The 21,013-nt window shown below is 45.8% G+C and overlaps 1 protein-coding gene across 1 annotated transcript in view; it reads right to left on the reverse strand.

Moving 5' to 3' along the window:
• The window catches only part of DOCK11 (dedicator of cytokinesis 11), a 78,777-nt gene that overhangs the window by 20,537 nt on the left and 37,227 nt on the right, over positions 1 to 21,013 (reverse strand). Inside the window, 20 exon segments of the mRNA XM_082289470.1 lie at positions 1,174 to 1,311; positions 3,114 to 3,229; positions 3,887 to 4,020; positions 4,514 to 4,561; positions 5,037 to 5,103; positions 5,225 to 5,336; positions 7,257 to 7,360; positions 7,645 to 7,720; positions 8,221 to 8,334; positions 10,605 to 10,783; positions 12,215 to 12,242; positions 12,246 to 12,253; positions 14,261 to 14,372; positions 14,793 to 14,876; positions 15,340 to 15,486; positions 15,863 to 15,934; positions 16,507 to 16,632; positions 16,709 to 16,778; positions 18,435 to 18,553; positions 20,090 to 20,179. Coding sequence (XP_082145596.1) covers positions 1,174 to 1,311; positions 3,114 to 3,229; positions 3,887 to 4,020; positions 4,514 to 4,561; positions 5,037 to 5,103; positions 5,225 to 5,336; positions 7,257 to 7,360; positions 7,645 to 7,720; positions 8,221 to 8,334; positions 10,605 to 10,783; positions 12,215 to 12,242; positions 12,246 to 12,253; positions 14,261 to 14,372; positions 14,793 to 14,876; positions 15,340 to 15,486; positions 15,863 to 15,934; positions 16,507 to 16,632; positions 16,709 to 16,778; positions 18,435 to 18,553; positions 20,090 to 20,179 — 1,944 coding nt within the window.

The following is a 21,013-nucleotide window of genomic DNA, read 5'->3' on the forward strand; positions in this document are numbered from 1 at the left end:
ATGGATTTAGGCTGGCATAAATCCAAGAAAACAATCCCACTGCCCACCCTTGCAGCAGCCAAGCATGCAGCCTCCCTGCTGTCATTGGTGCTTTGGAAAGCAAGTGTGGAACCCCTGAAGGGCTCCAGGCTTTGAAGGCTGACAGTGAGATCAAATTAAGCAGGTGCGCAGGTTTGACTTCACATTAAAAAAAAAAAAAAAAAACACAGAAAATATGCCAGGAAGGCAAGGAACGTCTGTTATTTGCTATAGGCACAAAAGAAATGTTCTGGCTAACCAAACTTTTGTCTAGCAAGGGGAAGAGTGGGGTGTGTGCAGATCTGCAGCAGGATGGATCTCAAGGCTAAGCAGATCACAGGCAAGCAGAAAATTTAAAAAGAAAGGTAGAGCCATAAGCATGCACTGAACCCTGCAGAAAAACTGAGTGATTCCTGTCCCTGCCAGTTGCCAATACAGCAGGCTTTAAGAAGCCCCATGGAAAAAACACCTTGTAGGAGACCATGCTGACTGGAGCAGATAGGAAGCCAGCAAGACCTCTGCATTTCTGCTTCTCATGTGTTTGCTTAGCACAAGCCAAAATTCAGCCCTAGACTTATACCAACTCTTAGCTTTGCTGTGGGGTTATAGCAAAATATGCAAAGCACAGACTTTTTCCACCTTTGCGAAACAGTCTCTTCTTTTAATCAGACTTTGCTCAGCAGCCAGTGCAAAAGCTCCTTTGGAAGTTACTCTTTGCTGCTTACCACTCAGATACTGTGCCCTGCCTGGCTGCAATCTGCCACATGGATTTTCCTCATTAATGAAGTGTTGCACTCAAGGGATTTGGATGTTTTAATTAATTTTGTATTTATGACAACTGTGCAGCTTGGGAGGAATGGTGTTTGCATATACATCAGGTCTTGAAAATGTCCTCATAAGCAGTGGCAGGTTTTGACAAGCACAAAGGGCAATGTCAGCAATAGCATCAATCACTGGTCTTTTGTGGTCAGCTATGGCTTTGTTACTGCTTGAGCTCGGGGCATTCAACAGCCTCACTACCTGCCAGGGCTCAGATAGAAAAAGGTTCAGCAAGAGCTATCATTTCTCACAGGCAGTGGGTGAGGTGTTGCTTGTCACATTGGTGCCTCTGCCATACTTACAAGTTCTCCCACACCCTTGTCATGTATTACATACCTTGCTAATGAAAGCTCTCAGAGAGGCAAACACATGCTTAAGGGCTGCTTCTGACTGCCCACTTTTGAGAAAAGCCAGATGAATATCAAAAACCTTCTTCATAAGTGGATTGTGACCATCATTGCTTAAAAGCTGGGTCTGGAAAGCAACAGAAGAATTTACTTTGCAAAAATGTTGTACCTGAAGCTGGAAATGACAGAGATAATTTTGCATAATTAATCACATTAATTCTTAAGCCAGATAAGCAACAAGGCCTTCAATAAAAATATAACCAATAAAATGTTATTAAAATAATAAAACAATCACTACAAATTTAAAGTAGTTAGCAGAGGCTATTTTTGTACCAGAAAAAAACCCTAAAATATTTTATCACTTTTGCATCACTAATTCCAAAACCTAAGTCAAGAATCTGTAAAACTTTCACTGGTTATCTAGTTATTTTAAATAAAACATGCTGTTACCAATGTAATTATCACACTTGTTTTTTTCCATTTCTTTCTATTTATCTTGAAAATTGTTTTGTTTGCAGCCCAAAAGAGAGGGGGAAGGAGAAAAAAACCCCACCCATCTTTTCACTGGGTAGATTAAGAGCTGTCATTGGTCATTTCACTTCCCTTGTTTCCTGCAGAGTTTTGCCAGTTTGCACCTTGTGGAGATTATGGTAAAAAGGAATTACTTGGGGGTTATTGATACAGTTTGGTGTCAGACCAGGTGGGCTGTGCCTGCTGTCATCCTCACAGGATTGTGCAGGAAATTGGGATATGACACAAGAATGTGGATATCCTGTATTGACAGGAAATCAAGAGCCCCCATCCCACTGCCAGTCCTTGGGCTGGCTCAGATTTTGACACCTTGTACAGACCTTGTGGTAACTTTAGGATCCAGACTTTTACACTGAGCTCATTTCCTGTGGCAGGGGAACAGCATCAGCCCTGCTGCTGCAGCACAGGACCCACTTGTGTGTGGTAGCACCATGTGACCATAAAAGCGAAGCAGAAGCCCACTAAAGCAGAAGGGAATCCATTCTATCCTGTGGTTTGAAAATCACATTGTTTTGTGGTTCAGTAATATTCCAAAAAAGCAGCTGAGAAAGTCAAGCAAGCTTTAAGTGTTGCATTGAAATCCTTTTGCTGTTACCAAACTTCTAAGGAGTAATTTAACGTCTCCACCAGGATGGCTTTTTGGCTCTGCAACAGAAGCAGAGGCTATGATGACCTTTCTCTTCATCTCCATCTAAAGAGGAAATCTTCATCGTGCTTGCTCTGAAATCCAGAGCTGTTCTTGTGAAACTATGCAAGACACATTGCTACAGGCAGGATTCCTCTGACTACACTTCAGGAAGAACATTTCTGGAACAGTATTTCACTGCCATCCAAGGGTTCTCTTTACCACAGAGGCTTTGGTTTTTGTAGATGGCAGTAACTGCCAAAAGCATGAATCCCAGTATGGAAGAGAAGATTTCTACTAGTGGTTCTGGTCCTGTCTGCACTGGTAACCACAGCTGGAGTACCTCAGCCCCAGAGATATTAATGTACAGTGATTCAAAGAAATCTGGGGATCACTTCTAGGTAATTTAGGGTACAAAACAGTGACTGTTCTAAAAATGTTGGACATTCATTTCCCTTTCCTCTAGTCCCTCCTTTCTACACTATGTACATTTCCTCTTATTCTTTTTTTGTAATACCTACAAAAAGTCATGGTATAACATCCATGTGATTTTCTCTGGCCTTGCAGTTTTGAAGAAACGGCAAGATTGCATAAGGGTATAATTACTCTGATACCCCAGGAAACACTCAGTATTTTGGAAAATAAACAAGCTGCAAATTATTTGCTTTTGTAAAGCCTTCCATATTCTTCCGCTCTAGGAGAATGGATCACCAAAATCCACACACATATAAAAACACAGCACACTTTTCTACGTTTTTGTTTTCAGTGCTGACCTTGAAACTCTGAGTGAAAAAAGAGATGGTATCCAGGACTGTCAGGCAGACTTCGGTGGCAATATTGCCCTCCAGTAATGCCTGGTGCACAATATCTGCTTCCGAGGTGCCTGCATCTGTGGACAGAGAGAAAATCAGGAGGAAACAAGTGTTCAACACTCCAGCTCCCAAAAAATCCAAGTGCTGATATAGATAAGGTTTTCCCCTTGCACTTCACTGCATTTGGGAGATGATACAAGAATAGCAAGATGACAACTCCATTCAGAGAAGCTGCCTCAGCCTGATGCCACACCAGAAAAACAGTATCAGTATTGCCCCTTAATATCACTGTCTTTAAAGCCAGACAGAGCATGAGGTGTCCAAACTGTCTCCAGAAAGGGGAAATGACAAAGTGCTTCAAAGGGACAAAATACACCCACACGGAGAGGATTAGAGCAGATCCCAGCACAGGTCTCTGTATAGTGCAGTGCTCCTGCTTGCCCTGCTCTCTACCAAACCAAGGTGTTACCTGCACACACACTCAGCCAAGGAGCTGAGCCAAGACAGGCAAGAGCAGAAAGCCACACAAGTCCTAAGTCCCAGGGGTGATTTTTAAGGGGCTGTCTTAAAAGCCGCCCTCACCCATCTAGGAATGTTGCAGGGAGGACTGGTGACCACTGCAATTCTGTAGAATTTGAGTAACCTGAAGCAACCAGCAGCAAGTGGAAAATGGCTACACGCAGTTTTCATCAGGCTGACGCATGCCCTGGGCCTTCTGGCTCTGCTGTACGTACTGTGGTTCAGGGTGAAGGACGTCTCCAAGCTGCCCAGATGCTGGAGCCGCACCCCGGCTCTGCTGCGCAGCGCTGGCATCGTCTGGGATTTCCTATCGGCTGCTGTGTGCTTGGATAACCAGGCATCATGCACCCTGCAGGGGGGAGCAAAGATAGGGTTTGGGCTAGCAGCAGCAGCCACACCACTACGGGACTATACAAGGCACCAGGATGGAGACCTCTTCTCTACAACACACCAATCTGGTTTATCCGGGACAGTCCCAGTGGGACTGACCAGACCATGCTGATTGTGCCTGCTCCAGAAGGCCCTAGGGCTAATACAAGAGCAGGGATGCTGCTCTGGAAGCAGGGATGCAGCCAGGACTCTTGTCTCACCTGCAGCTGGCTGGGGGGGACACTGCCAACCTGCGCTCGCCTGGGCCTGGGGCTCTCATGCAGGCGCTGGAGGGGAGGGAAGGGGCAGGGTGCTGAGCTGAGGGGCCCCTGCTCACGGCACGGTGCTGAGCAGAGCCCAGATCTGCTGCGGTTTGCCTGGCGTGGGTGTGCATGAGCCCTTCCTGCCTCAGATGAGGCAGGGAGCACAGGGACGGTGCCCACACCCCGGCACCAGATGGAAGGATGCAGTACCTGGCAATATTTCTCTTCCCGACATATCTGAAGTGAAATAAACACACCCTAGGAAGAAAATGAAATATGTATCTGTTACAGATCCTGCAGATCAGGAACAATCCAGAACATTTAAAACCTACCCTGTTCTTGCCTGCAGACACAACTTCTCTGTGCACAAGGGTTTGGGTCTGTATTTACAAGTCACTTGACCTCATACCCGTGGTTTCAAAATTCTATGGCACATTCCTGTCTTCTCACCCATCTGTTCCCCCAAATTTGCTGCAAATTGGAGAATATGACAGTGACAGGCAAAGCTGAGCCCACAGTGGGACACACCCCAGGAGGAGCACAGGGCACTGCCACTGCACCGTGCTTCCTCAATATACACTTGCTTCTCCTCAGAGGGAGGAAGAGAATTTCATTACAACCTGGCCAGACATCCCTAGTGCTGCACAGGACAGTGCGTGCACTGTGGTCTCCTCCTTAGCCATTCTGACCACACAAAGGTGCAGTGTTTGAATAGCAGCCTCATGATACTCACTCCAGAAGCACGAGGACATTGATCAGCTCCTGGGGGGAGAATTTGTTCCAGTAAGCTAAGAGAGTATCTGAAAGAAAATGAAGAACAGTGCACTGAGATTTAAAAAAACTCAAAGGGGGGACCTTTACAGACCAAAACTGATGGTCCCTTGTCTTTCTGGCTGCCCCCAGTGAGCAGCAGGCACCAACCTTCAGAGATCATCTTCACAATGTACAGGTAGCACATCAGAAGTGTCCGGACCTCAAACTGGTCTAGCCGGCTGCAGTGTGACACGCTGCTCCTCATGGAGCTTCTGCGGATCTGTTGGGACAAAGGTGTGACATGGAGGGCCATGGCCCTGGGTTCCTGCGCTGTGCAACAGAGGCTGTGCAGCATGGTCACAGCAAACCCAGCACATACCAGGTGTACTGGCATCCCTCCTGCCCCCCACAGCACCATGCCTTGGAAACAGTTCATCCAGTGATGAGCAGCCTGGAAATCCTGGGCACATCACCGAACACACTTCTCTGCTCAGAGAGAAAATGTCTGAGCAGTGAATGACAGGTTATCCAGCAAAATACACAGCAGCCTGCTTTCATTTTCCCTGCTCTCTGTGGCATGCAAGCTCCTGGACATTTTTAAAGCCAATTCTTGTAAAAACGAAGTTCACTGCCTGTCACCATTTAAAGCAAGAATCTGACTTTCTGTTAAAAACATACACTCCAAACCAAAATGTCAGTTATTAAAAAAGGAGGACATTTCAGCCTAAGAACTTTTTCCTCCCCTTGATTTTTGGAAGTGTTTTGATTTTCCTCCCACTTAGTGACTCAGGCAAAATAAATGAAATCCTGCTGATGAGTCAATTTCTATGGGAAACGCTTGGGCATTGTGTGGTGGGAAGCATGACTTCTAAAGTTATATCAATTTTCTTCTGCATTCTCTGTGCTTGCCTGAGCTGTATCCTTCGATAAATGGATACGATTAAGCCCTAGGCTTCTCCTAAAGCTTTGCCTCACATGTTTGGAGAGGGATCCACATATCTTGTTTATTCTGGGATAAGCTGTGGATGTGAGTCATAATAAAGCAGAAATAAACAATCATTTTAGAGTTGGAGACATGGTGCTATGTCCAGAGATTTGCTATTGACCATGCCAAACTATCAAGTAAGCACACAACTCACTCCATGGGAATAGGGCAATGAGCAAAGTGTCTGTCTCTGCAGAGCACTGTTGAAGCTGTGCTCCTCCATGTAGCATTACTTTTACATGGTTTTGTGGATATTGCATTCCCTAACAGAAAGATTGCTTTCAACAACTCTGAAAAACATTCAAGGGCATTCAAGAGGAGGATGTCTGGCCATGGGGGAAGAGCTGAGCTGGAAGCAACACCATTTCCTGCAAACCCCATCAGCAGCACCGGAGCACATGGCTCAGGGCTTTGCTGGATAGTCAAGTGTTTGGCTGTACTCGGTCCTGTAGCTCTGTGATTTATGGAGGAGAGCTTGCAAGGCCCCACCTCTTTTAAGCATGTCAGGACACAGCCATGAGACCAGATAATCTTTGCCTTGCTTGTTGCAAGGGCCAAAGTTTTTGAAGAATGCACCAATGACTCACACCAACCCAAGACAACTGGAAATTGCCTTGAGGAAAACCAGGGACTGGTTTGCACAAATACCTGACTTCCATGTGTGCAATATGCCAAGAAGAAGAGTACACCCTGTCTGAATAGCAGGCTAAGAGGTCTTTCTGGCATGACCACAGTCACCTTCTGCAAGTTTGGGCCTGTGGTTATTTGCCTGGGTTGATTTTCCTGCGAACACTTTACCTGAAGTCAGTGGTGACTGGCAATCTCACACCATGGTGCTTTGCTTCTCAGATATTTGGAAACCAATTCCCAGCACCAGGCACCGGGGTCTAGCCAGGCTCAGACCCGCCCACACACAGGGAGCACATCTGAGTATGGATAAATGCACCATAGGAGCAGAGATTTTCCACACAGATTTTGCCTTTTATCTTCAACAAGTAATTTGTCAACAGTTCTATTTTTGGCTCAGGGATGTTTGAAGAGGGAAAGCATACCAGACCCGTGACTCTGACCTTTGTTAAACATCAATCTGCTTCTTTCCAGGATATCTATAAGCTGTCTTTGGCGACTGTTACCACAGGGAACTCCTTTTCCCTCCCCCTTATTTGATGCAGCCTGCAGGCTGAGCACTGCTCTTCCCAACCCCTGGTACGTTACATTTTCACACTGATCCAGGGAACTGGTTGCTCCTTCTGAGTTCAGAGATCCTTTTGAATCCTCTCGCTTTATTGCATGGCCATTTGGAAGGGCTGCTCCGCAGGCTGAAAAAACACCAGACCCCACAATTAAGCCCTTTGCACTTGTCAGCACAGCACAGACAGCACATAGGGGCTTGCCAAAGCTCCACGTTAAAAAGCTGGGAATGGAAAAATCTGGAAAGGACAGTTAGGGTGACACCACATCTGGGGAAAACCATGCAGAGTCTCTGAGGTCTTTTAGGAAATGACTGTTTCAGGTTTTGGGTAATGGGTTTTGAGCGTTTCAGGCTGGTAATAGCTATGTTAAAAATAAATGGGAAATTTATAGTTTAGAAAAATCAATTTACCTGGATCTTTGTCTGCAATCAGGCTGGATCTGCTTGAGGGGGATGGAAAACTGCATATGAATTCATCCCTGGATGCCTGTAAAGCAATATAAGGTTTTGTAACCAATAAAAGATAACACCTATTCTCTTACAGAAGGAAACAATGCAATAGAAAATGACAAATTAGAGCAGGTTTTAAAAACAAAACCAATGAAAACAGGAATTTCCTTACTTCTATAACAAGGAGACAAAGGAATTGGGAAGGAGTACAAAGAATAGGAGAACATATTAAAGTAAGTCACAGCAATGTTTTCCTTTATGTTTTTCATCAAGTTGAAATTTTGTATTGTTTTTCTCAAATGTACTATTTGTTATTCTTTTGCCCCAGCAACGAGGAAAGTCTAGTCTGCAAGGCTAAGACCACTTGGTAGCCACACACAGAACTCTCGGGAAGACAGGCATCTCCCCAGAACAGTTGGAGTCCAAGGCTGCGTCCTGCTCAAGCTCATTGCACTTGGAGGGACTTACTTCCCCTCACAGCACTGCACACACTGTCAAAAAACATGTTAGACATGGAGGCACCCCAGCTTTACTCACAGGGCTGGAGACAGGGCAGGAGGTCAGTGCCTCGTGGCCGGCCACGCGCTGCAGGTTCTCCAGGAGCACCCCGAATAGCGGCAGGTACAGCTGGGCAATTTTTGCCTGCTGGTTCTGAAAGCAGGCACGGAGAAAAATCTCACTAGGAGCCCAGGCTTCCAATGGAGTGAACAAAGGGGAGCTCTTGAGCCAAAACATATATACATATATATCTGTATTTATGCACTATATGGTCTTTGAGAATGTGAGCTGGTTTGGCGTCTCACCTCCACTTCTAGAGCTGCCAGAGAGGTATTACTGTTCTAGCAACAAGCTTGGGGCACTCAGGGGTTTTGGAGGCTAAATAACATTTCCAGTCCTACAGGATGTGTGACAAGCTAAGTCCTGGATTTCCTAACTCTTCAACTGGCACTTGACTCACATAGTTTGATTTTTAAGTGCAACACCCAGGAGTAATATAACAGAAACATTTGCTCCATGCCTGGTGTTGGCTAGTGCTTCCAGTCAGAAGTTCTCCATAGCAAATGCTTCTAGTGAAAACAGAAAGAAGCACGGATTAAGTGATACAGATCAAAAACGGTTGGGTTGACATTTTTTAAATGGAGGACTCTTTTACATCCAATTCTTTTTTGTTAAACATATACTATTCTGGATTTGGCTGAAAGGTTAAAAAAAAAAGAAATTTAAGGCTTGCAAATTGGGTGGACCTTTTAAATAATAAAGAAATCCAATTTTCTCTTCTGATCCAGTATGACAAAAGATAAAAGAAATCTTGAAAACACTGATGGGTTGAAAAAACCTTCTCTCAGCCATTTATGGAGCTGGGGTTTCCTTGGCTGGAGCAAGGCTGTGCCAACACATGCTCAGCCTGTCCTGCCCGTGACGTAATTTTTTTACTTTGGAATCTCTGGACACCACCTGAGCATCCTGCCCTGGCTCCAGGCAGTTTCCTGGTCACACTGCCTGGAGCACAACACATATACAAATATCCTGTGGGACAACAGTAGGACAGGTAGAGTTTCTGAGGAGTCAGGGATGTGCTGCACACTGAGGGAGTAAACAGCTCCTGAGTTAGTCGTGGATCCTCACTGCAGAGACAAACAAGCCCACATCCAGCTGAGGCCTTCAAACAGGCAGAGAAGGGAGGGAAGAGGAGCTGGCTCTAGGCCCATGAGAGCCCCAGGTACATTTGGGGCACTCCTCCCACCCCTCATGCCAGGAAGCTATCCATGCTCCCAGACAACATTCAGGAATGCAGCACACTAGGAGCAATGTGGGGACCAAAACTAAAAAGAGGCATGTTTACAGGCTACAGCAAGGACAGGTGTGGAAGGTATCTTTTCAGCTTTATACCGGCTAGCGCTTGTATTTCAATGCCTTAGAAAGCCTCGAGCAGCCTTGAGAGGTAGCACGGGCGATCTAGCACTTTAGTAGCTCTAAAATCGGTACCTGTATCAGCTGCAGAGCAAATACCATCAGCAGAAGCAAAGAGGGAGAAATACAGCTCCCTGCTCGTTCAATTCCCTGCAGTTAGAAGCTTTCAAATGAGACAGACAACCAGAGACGTTCATAGGAAAGTAGCTGAGCCAAGAGAGAAGGCGGAGCCTCCCCTCGACCATCTTTTATTAGGAGAAGGGGAGAGGGGCGGACTGGGGGTGGACCCGGGGTGACACTGCTGAAGAGTCTGAGTTACATTTGGCTTTGCCCGCGCTTGGAACAAAGGAGCTCGGAGCACATGGGCAGGAGCACGTGTCTTTGGGAGGGGGAGGGGAAGCTCGGAACAGGCAGCAACAGACAGGTAATATCTGCACAGATAGCTGGGTACTTTGGAGGGCATATGGGTCAGCAGGGAGCAGCACCAGGATAAAACAAACCCATTTCCAGCCTCTTTCAGCATCATCACATGCTGAGCCTCTGGCCAAAGAAAACTGAGATCCACCCAGAGGAAACCCAGCACCTCATGAGAATCGAGATCCTCTCCTCTGAGTTGCTAATTAATAAAACATGCAGCTGACTTGCAACAGAGATCAGTTCTGTTTCCTGATTATAGCATATTAATACGGGATATGAATTTAAACCCAAGACCAGAACATCACTGATGTCCTAATTTTGTTGAACAACTCTTGGCTAATGACTTTCTCAAGTTCCTTAATGGCTTAGAGCTTAATTACCTAAATATTCAGCATGAGTAAGAGGGCTACAATTATTTCCTAGGTGGTTTCTGAGCTATTACTGTTATTCCATAACTATCAGTTATTTAAAAATAGTTCTCTGAAAAGCAATTAGAATACCCTTTGTGCACCATGGAATATCTAAAACTCTGGTATGTGGTTTTATTCATAAAATTCAACATTATGTTAAAAAGCCAACAAAACAGGCCTGACCTTGTGCTGGTATCTGTTGTCAAAGGCATGCTTGATCAAGAGATTTTTTAAGACCGAGATAGCAGTATATCTGATATCATAATTGTCCTGCAAGGCAACAGAGGCTTCTCTAAGAAGCATCCCCACGAGGAAGTGATGCCTGCAATACTCATCAGTTAAACTGTACTCAAGATTTATATCTGAAAGAAACAACAAGACAATGGTTAGGGGAAATGTTCCAAGAGTCTATTCAGAGCAAGACATAACAGCCACTTAAGCCACAAAGTCCTTGAGCAGTGCTCACCACTCTCTCCTACAGTGCACTGATCTTTGAATAAAGCTGAACTGACCATACAGTTTTCTCCACCAGTGAACTAAGTCATATCAAAGAACTTGTCTTCCAGTTCAGGCTGCTCATTAATTTCAGCCCTCACTGTTTTAGCAGCACCACAAGGAAGGATTTCTGCAATGTGATGCTCCGCAAAGCTTCTCTCTCCAACGAGTAATTTGTAAGTCAGAGATGGCTGAAATGGGGAAAGACAGCATGACTTGCTGCCTGGGGATGCTTTGCTCTTGACTGGGGGCTGTCCTGTAAATCCCCAAACCACCCAGGCAGTGGAGATACCAACCTCCACCAAGCAGCTGTGAGGGTGGGAATGGGCAGGAGAAATGGTGGGTTTAACTGGCCACCCAGCCCTAGCAGTGCTGCTCTGCAGCTCATTCCACATCCTCCATGAATCTGCGTTCCTCCTCTCCAGGTCAGAGAGCAGAGCAAAAGCATATAGTGCTGCTGGGATGAGGGATGCAAATGTGGACATGGTGCCAAGTGACCAGTGCTGCATCCCAGTCTGCACAGCTGGGCAGCTGCATGGACCGGGGAGCCGGGGTAGGGCTCCAGGCAGCTACTTGCCAGAAGCAGATATTGAACACAGCTCCTCAGAAGCTGCGCTGACTTCGAAGAGAAAGCCAGCTCAGTACCTCATCACCTTGCTTAACTTAACCTGTACTCTGCATCTCACACAGATTCAGGCAGATGCTGTGATCAAAGCAGAGGCTGCTACCAGGATAAGGCACCACTTCCACTGAGGTGCCTGAACAGAGCAGCAGTGAAGTGACAGATACACTGACTGTGGTGCAGGGTGCATGTCCACTGGGGCTGCTATGAATGGCCTTGTCCTGACACCATTATATCTGCCAGGCCATTTACCAAATTAGAACCACCACAGGGATAACCCCCAAGCTCTGTGTTCTTCCCCCAAAAGATACAAATGCCATGTGCTCAGCTCAGGCTTTGTTTTTTCAAAACCCCACAGGTATGAAAGTTCTTCTGTGGTAAAGCAGGGTGAATACAGCTTTGAAAATCCCAGCCAAAGGGTTCCAACAGTTCTGTGGCTGCAAAAGATTTTTTTAATTCATTGAATCATAAGTAGCATTTACTGGATTGTGAAACTCTGATTCAGAGGAAAGAAAAAGAAATCTGGAACATTACCTAGCTTTCATTGTTAGTCATGTTAGCAAATGCCTAATTGTCACACATCATGGTTATTACATTAAGTGGATGCAAGCTAATCGATTGGAAAGTGCATACGTAATTTGACATTAGAGGATTTGATCATTCCAGTTAGACCTACCTACTGAAGTGAACCGTTCCACAGCAAATTAAAAAAGTTCTAATTATGTGTAAAAAGAAAACGGACAAATAAAAAGACAGCAAAAATAAACAGGAACAAGTAATGCTCTAAATCTTGGAGAAACAGGACAGTATGTCATGTTTTAATATTATTTGTGAGGCCTTTTCTTAACTCCCAACTTCTGTCAATCCCTTGGATTTTTTTCCCATCACAACATTGCAAAACTAATTGTGTGCTGCTGGCCGTGAGGCCAAGCTTGGGGCTTGCTCTGGCTGATGTCCCCATGTGAGGCAGCAGGGACAGACCAACAACCAGCCCTGCATTACCTGGGAGATTTCAGAGTCACTGTTCCAAGATGCAACACTCCAACTCAACAGGATAGGGTTGCAGAGCTGCCCACCTGCCAGCCTGCCCATCTGCACTGGCTGAAGCTGCAGAAACTCTCTCTATCCACCTCCCTGGGGGCTATTCCCTCTTTTCCTAGAAGCAGAGCAGTAGGGGTTGGGCCATCCCCTCTCTGTATCCAAGTAAGTTGATGAAGAGGTCAGACACACCAGCAGGGTCTCTCCTGAGCCCACTGTCCCCTGTAACCACAGGTCTGTCCATAAAGCCAGACAAGTTTGCAGTGAAGGTGCATCCCCACATGGCTCTACCATGGCAGGCAGGGCTCAGGCACCACTGCAAAGGCACTTCTACTACCTGAGCGTGGGCTGCTTACTGCCATGAGCTGTATGTGAACCTCAGCTGGTAGGTCCATCACAATAAAACGCAGCAGAAAAGATGAGCTGCCCTTACAGCTTTTCGATTTAACCATCGCAAATGCAAAGGTGAAAGTTAACCAAGAAAGAGCATCCTTATGTTACCATGCCACTAACAAGCATCAGGGAGGCACTGTGTACATGTTTTTCTTGACTGTTTCTAGCAATACTCTTTGTTAAACAATGCCAGGCAAGTAGCCAAACTGATGTAAGAGATTAGCAGTTGGTCCAGAAAGCTCTGAGGCGTTAGATATATACCAAAATAAGGGATATTTCATTTACTACTGCTTCTGCCACCTGTATGTGTGTGTGGAACCACTTCGGGACTTGTAAGGCTTCACCCTGATGCACAACCAAACATCCCCTTTACTCCAGCAGAATAAATCATACAATCATAAATCCACAGGGCTTTTACATGGGGGAATCCCAAACCTCACTCTCCTCTCCAGTACTTACACTGGCCAGGCTATTGGCATCCCAATCTGGCAATCTTTACTGCATTTACATAGCACAGATGAGACATTAGGACCCAGAGAGAATGAGACTGACTGTAGCACTCCTGGGGGCCAGTGATGGTTGCACTGCCATCAGCGGCAGAGCTCCAGCCACCCACACCTGCACACAGCCTCAGCTCAGCCCCTTTTAAGCCCCATCCACCCCGTGCCAAGCAGCTTCAGGACCCAAGAGGACACGGTGTGACAGTGAAAGCAGTGTGGATGTGTGGTGGTGCCACAGTACAAATACCCTTGGTATGCACCAAGGACTGGCACAGGCTCAAGTTCTGCTGACTGCCTTCAGGTTTGAGAACAAGCATGAACACATTGTGCACTACTGTGCTCTTGTTCAACATGAAAGCAGAAGGCAACCTAGATCCCCTTCTCGTGGCCACAAGGAGAGCTGGAAGCAGGGCAGTGAGTTCATTCTGTTCTCCTGCATCTCCATTCCCTACAGGACCCACCAATGAGACAGACACTTCTCAGGGGAGACTGACACTCCTGACATCAAAGGATTACATTGCACAATTTGTGTATTTACTGAAACACAGGCAGTGTCTTCCAGATATTGTTAGTCCCATGAAAACTTAAAATATAGGAAATACTGAAAAGACTGACTGCATACCATTCTGGAACAAAATGATGTAAACCTGACAGAAAAGCATCTTGTCCTGAGGTTAATGTCCTAACCAGGACATACATTTCCTTGATACCAAACCAAAGCTCATCTAGTCAGAAGCCGTCAAGACTAATAAATTATAGCTCTTTAGCCAGTCTCTTAAGAAAGAACATACCTTGAACTCTTTGCAGCTTGGGTTTGGAAAATGCCATTGGTAAGTTCAGAGGAATGTAGTGCTCATGATTGCAAACAGTTTGAAGAAATTCAAACTTGTATTCAACCAGCAGCTGAGATAAAAAAAGACAAACACAAACTATGTTTTTAGTTTGACCCATTTTCTTCCACTTCAATGTACTTGTTGCACAAGGATTGAAGAATCTAATAAATAGCACAGATGGTGAAAACTCACTATTAATTGGCAAATTCTTGTGTTGTTCTCCGTAAGTGTCAGTGCATACGGGTGTCACTTGGGACTGCTTTGTCTTTTTCATGCAGTCTATTAACCACTCTTTCCTTTAATTCTGACTCTTTATATTACTTTAAAGAACATCTGGGTACAGGTTTTTGGCCCAGACAAAGAGGTCCAAAAGACTCTGCAGGAACAGTCTAAAAGGCCTCCAAGAGTTGTACAAAATAATCACTACCAAGCTTTGACTAATGTAGATATGTAGAGCTGCAAACCACTTTTCAAGAAAACTACTGCTTACCTTAGGGTCTTTTGGGCTGAATCCAGAAATGTAATCATTTATCAAGTTAAAAACAAATCCTCTGTCCATAAAAGTCAAACAACGCTGGAGAGAAAATAGAAACATGTGACCAACCACTAAAAGTAAAAGCAATCATCCTAAATCTTCCCCATACTGCTGTCCTGCCAGCAGACAGATTTCATCCTCTGGGTTGCTGCTGACTTTCCAAAACATACATGATCCTGTTTCTCTGAATTTATTTGGATGACCTTACTTAAGTCTCCAGTGGACAACAGAAATATTTAAAACGAGAATACACATATTTCAGGTTCCAAACAGTTGCTAGGTATGCCTGAAAACCCTCAGTAACATACAGAGTTACTGTCTCTTTGGAAAGAGAAGGTTTCTTTCCTAGGAAAAAAACCTCCAGAGTTTTCACAACTGAAAAAAAACAAAGACAAGATAAAGTAAAACCACATTTGCTTGCTTGCTCCATATTTCTCATTGTCTATCTTTTTTTTTTTTTCCCCCCCGATAAAATCCTGGGAGAAGGAAAGGAACTGCTGACCTTCAGGAAGTTAGCCAAGCTAAAGTTGACATTCCTGGACTCTTCAGGGATCTCATTATAGCGGATGGTCACATGAGGAATGATGGCAAGCAGCAGTGAGTGCAGGGCATGCTGGTAGGACTCAGGGAACCTCTGGCCTCTGGGCAGCTGAAACCAAGAGCACATCCCAGCTCAGTGCTGCAAGCCAGCACCTGGGGAGAACTGAGCACAGGCACGAGTTCTTTACCATTTGTTTTTGTTGCCTTCCTAATAAAACAGTTGCCAAAGAAAGTATTGGCTGCAACTGCAGTAGGTAGTAACAGAAAAGGAGGCTGCACAAGCCGTAAGGACTTCTGGAATTTTTAAATTACACTTGAGAGTGAAAGGGCGGAAAAGGTAAAAGCAAAGTGAAAAAAAAAAAAGTTAAGCTGTTCAGCTTGGCAGCTTTTTTTTTTTAAATAAAGAGTAACACAGCTTTTCAGAAAAGCTTTTGGAGGAGTTTGTGACAGTTCTGTAATGCAGCATTAACCAAATTCATTTTTACCTTGATTTTGTTTTCTTCCAGTAAGTACATTGCCATGGACTTTGCCAGTGCTTCGAAGAAAAACCACGAATACTAGAATGAACAAAGAATACTATTACTTTTCTCAGCAGGATTGAGCATGACTGACATTCCCTGAGTATGTGGGGCAGCACCCATGTGGGAGGGAGAGCTCACATTCAAACGGCTTTTTGTAAGCACATCTGTGCTTACACAGTTGGCTTGGAACAGAGGCTTTTTCTGCCCAGAGATGTCCTGCCAATCTTAGGGTGGGAACAGATTTAGCCCCTCTGCACCCCAATGCACCCTGCCAAGAACTAGCAGAGTTTGGGGTGCAAGCCCTGCAAAGGCCCAGAGAGGCAGAAACTCAGTCTGACTCCTGTGAGTCACCCTTCAGGTGTGGCTGGAGGAAAATGGGTAAAACTGGCAAAATGAACAGCCTTTTTCTGTCTCCTGCCATGAATAGATGTTCCCTGCAAGAACTCATCTCTGTTTTAAGGGGGGAATCTCAAGAACATGGATGCAAGGAGTTTCCCTGGCAGCTTTGCCGCTGCAGTGGGTTTAGATGGGGGTAAGTGTTGGGCTTTATACCAGACTCCCTTTTCTTCCCCTCTACCCTTGGCAGCTAAGTACTGCCAATACTTCACCTTGAGTAGCTTATTGATGGCTAGAAAATCTGCCGACTGCTTCAAGATGGTGGCCATGGAAAGGACCAAGATTTCATGGGTCATCTTCACCTGTTTGGCACTCGGTTTCTCAGCTCGAAAGACATACTGGGACAAGAACAGCAGTGTCAGTGTGTGCCTGCTCCCAGCAGGGAGTCTTGAGGGGCAGTATCTCATGACTGACCTTTATGAAGGAGCGCAGGTAGTGGTCTAGACCTTCTTCATGGCACGTGGACACGATGTGCAGAAGAACCCTGGGGAGAAACATGGTTTGTGTTCAGCATGCAACATGAGGGCAAGTTCCTCTACCTCACAAAAGCAGACACCACATCACCACGGTCAACCCCAAAAGCTCACTGCTGGCATGCATGGCCATTGCAGAGTGCCAGTTCTTGCAGGCCAGCACCCCCTCACACAGCTCCTGCACCATCCTTGCACAAAGCACTCAGATGAGGTGCCCAGAGCCCGTCTCCACTTCTGTGCTGGCCCAGGAATCACCCAGACAAGCTGACTTTTAACACTCAAGACTCCTTGCATGAGGAGGTGAGATGGAACATTGTCCATCATTGTTATAATCTGATACCTCCTTGCATCCCCGGAATTTATTAATTCTGAAAGCCTCCTCTTTTTTTCTTTTACTTTATTTACATCATATGCTCCTTGTTACATGCACTGGATTATTTTGGTCTGTTGCCTTGCAGTGTGAGAAGGTCAAGCAGACCCTGGAGAATATGCCAGCCCTCTGGACACACTCCCAGATGGCTGATCAAGGCATCAAGAGCCTAGTTTCCCCAGCCAGCACTGGGGATTTACATTCCACTCCCAGCCAGAGGGAACAACAGAGGCATGTTGTCACAGACCCCACAAGCCAAACCACAAGGAATTTACAAGCCATTTATCAGATAAAGTGCGTTTTAAATTCCACTATGAAAATCTGATGATAAAAGAGATTTCATTAAACAGAAAGCTACTGACAAACTGGAAAGCATCAAGCCAAGCTTTGATAAAAATCTCTGGAAAGGAAGGTGGGAGCTGGTCACCAACAGGTACCTGGGGTCACCTGTTCCCCTGTCCTTGCCCTCTGGTGCTTATAACAGAGTGGTATTACAGTGGTCCACAAAGGAGAAGTTCTCACAACCTGCATCATATGGTGCAGGGCTGTGACTGCAATAGGCACCACATCCCTGGGGACCAGGGCTCACCCTCCAGCCTCCAGTTCCATAGGAACAGGATGCTTCTGGTACATGGATGCACACTATGTGTTGGGACCAGAGGAGGATGACATCCAGCACCCCCTGTGCACGGCAGCACTTCACTGAGAAAGCACCACGGGAGGAAGGCACATATTTTAGCGCATTTCTCGGTTCCAGGGTGTCGCTGCGGTGCCAGGCAGGGAAGGTGCTTTTGCTGGAGCTCCCTCCAGCGCCCGCCCGGGCCGGTGCTGCCCTCTTGGGGCCGACGGGGCAGCGCCGGAGCTCCGAGCCGGCACAGCTGGAGCTGCAGCACAATACACCCAGCTCCGGGGCACCGGGAGCAATCCTGAAACCAGGGACTGGCGTGCTGGAATGAGACCACGACATTGCTCCCCAAATCTGCTGCCTGCAGCTGGGACACGCCTGGGCACTCTGGAGCTTTTGATACGACAATAACTCTGCTCCCAGAGTCACCCAAACCCTTTCTTTTTTGAGAAACAAACCAGGAGTATCTTTAAAGTACCACGTTTTTCCTCACACAACTTCCAGGACAAGAGCCCCACAATGCCACCATGCCACCCACATGGTCGAGGGGAAGACAGCAGCAGGGGACAGCCAGTACTGTCACTTAGCACCCTGTACTGGGAAACCAGACCCTGCTTTGCACTGCCATTTGTGGCTTTGCATTTGTCACTGGATGGTTCACCCAATACTCACATGGTACAGTTGACAGCTACTTCATCCTCCTGCGTCACGTTTGTGAGGACTCTAAATAGTTGCATAAGAATTACAGGTAGAAACTGAATCATTACTTGGATCTCCATCGCGTGCAAACACTAAAACAAATGTTCAAAACACAGACACTTTTAGTTCAACATTTTGCAGATGTTAAACATTTACAGTCCGCAGACATTTCTGTGGCAATGGGACAGATGTTAGCAAAGGCTTCAGGGTGTGGAAATGCTTCAGCTCACTGGAGGACAGGGAAACTTGGACCCATAGCAGAACTTGCTGCCTCCTTCCAGCTGACAGATCCCAGCTGCAAACCTTTAGGGAGCAACATAAATCCCACATGGCAGGTATTAATCCTCCTCTCAGATGTGTCCAGGCAGCTATGACTTAATTAGAGGTCATATGCTACTATTTGATTTGAAAAGCCCAGAATTTAAGGCTGAAGTTTTGCTTTCAAGTCTTCTCATCACTTGTGCCAGGTTTTGAAGTCCCATTTCCCCAAATGCCTTTGGAACATGAAAAACTGCTGCCCGATGACTTGCAGAGAGACTTTTCAAAGAGCATAGTCTGCTATCAAAAATGGAGTTTAAGGCACTTGGTGAAGGTCAAGATCATCTTGTGCATATGCTCTCCACCAGTCTCAGAGAGCTCTTGTGCCTGAAGCTCATGGTAAGAGTCTAGGAAAGACAGCACATTTCATTTTCAGTTTTCAAACCTACAAATCTAATGAAAGGTTTTTAAATCGGTATCTATCTATTTAAATTACTGAAATTATTGAGGTAGTGGTGGTTAAGAATCCCTCACTTGTGGTCAGCACATACCTATCTCCCTGTCTGTAGGTTGCAGTGAGGGCTCTGGGGCTCGGCAGGGCTAGGACCTGGCAAAATGCTCACAACAAAGCTACTGTGATTTTAGTGTTTGGCTTCAAAACCTGCTATTATTTCTATTTCTTAAAGTATTTATACATTATCTGACACACATGAAGTAACCCTGTGGTGATACATCCCCATCATTGGAAGTGGAGCTGTCGCTACAGCAGCACTCTCAAAAACAGGCAGTTATGGAAGGAAACAAGGACAGTAAATAGCCAAGAATTATATTCCCTGAAGAAGCCCTTGCTGGACCTGCTCCAAGGCCCTTACTCATGCTGCAGTGATTACCAAAAAGCTCAGTCTAGGTCATAGGTTACCTCTGTTCAAATTTAACTGGCTGATAATCTCACATATCTTTTTCAGCCTGAAAAAAACCACCTGTTTTGATTGGGCTTCCAGAAAATAAGGAGTTGTGCTACAGTTTAAAGGTCTCAATCAAACCTAGAGCAGCAAGGGAGGAGCGTCTGAGTCCACCAGCAGGAAGCTTTGCCATGAGCATGGCAGAGTGATGCTGACTGCTTGTTTTATCCCTTTTGGAAGGCAGAGGGAAGCAGCACACAGACAATCATCTGACAAGATAAAATGAATGTAGGGACATGAAAAAACATGTCATTTAAATATTAGTCTATCTGATAGGATAAAGCAAAACTAAGGGTACCACACAGTGCACCGGCCCCAGCAAGGGTGTGTTTCCACAGCGCAGGGCTCTGGGTATTTGTTGACAGTCTGTAAAAACACAAACAAAGCCCAGCAACAGGCACTGTTCACCTTTAGGTATTTAACAAGCTCTCCTGGTACTTCCTTAGCTCCCGCCTGAACCAGCTGGCAATAGTGGAAGAATTTGTGCAAGTGCATGTCCTGGAAGAGACAAACAAGTTCAATTCAGCAGCCTCAACAATTGTCAGCCTCTACTTTGCCGTTTGCACTCAGAAATCTGGTGACTAACCTGCAGCAGTGGGCCATGCCCCCAGCAAACCCCATGTCCCTGCCAGCTGCACTCTTGATCCCCAGCTGCCATCTCCCAGGACTGCTCCCTGTCTTTTCCAACATACCCATCCACTGCTCAGCCCCTGGCTCCCAACTAACCTCAATATTAAGCACGAAACTTCCAGAAGTGTCAAAATTCTCCTGTGCTTGTACTGCCCTGAGTCCCAAACCCCAGCCAACACTGGCCTGGAGAAACGGAAGCCCTCTCAACAGCTGCAGCTCTCAGAAACTACCTCACCACCTTCATCACCAGCCTCCTACTGTCCATCTGAGGCAGACTCTCCTTCCCATTACTCTCCTTCCTCCTCCAAGGTTAGCTTTAATTACTGAGTTATTTAACTCTGAAAAGCATCTGGAAATGTAATTTGGTAGGAAGCACAACGACTGTGCTGCTCTCAGCGCTGTACAGAATCAGTTAACCTCCAAAACAGATGCTGAAACACGTTTTCTCTAAATGTTAACGTAGCTGATGACAGCCAGCCAAGGGCATTTCCCCCAGCAGCAGTGCTGACAGGAGGTGCCCCAGAGAATGTGCTGGGGATCTTTGCTGCACATCATGTGAAACTTATGGAAGTCCACCACTACCATAAGACAGTAGAACATACTGGGACTTGGTAAAATAGACTGAACTGCTTTCAGAGGGAAACCAGGACTGTTATTTTCTTTGTCTGCTGTTGTCAGAGAACTTTTTTTTTAAAAAACTTA

Source organism: Coloeus monedula (genome assembly GCF_965178545.1).
Source record: "Coloeus monedula genome assembly, chromosome: 12".
NCBI lineage: Eukaryota > Metazoa > Chordata > Aves > Passeriformes > Corvidae > Coloeus > Coloeus monedula.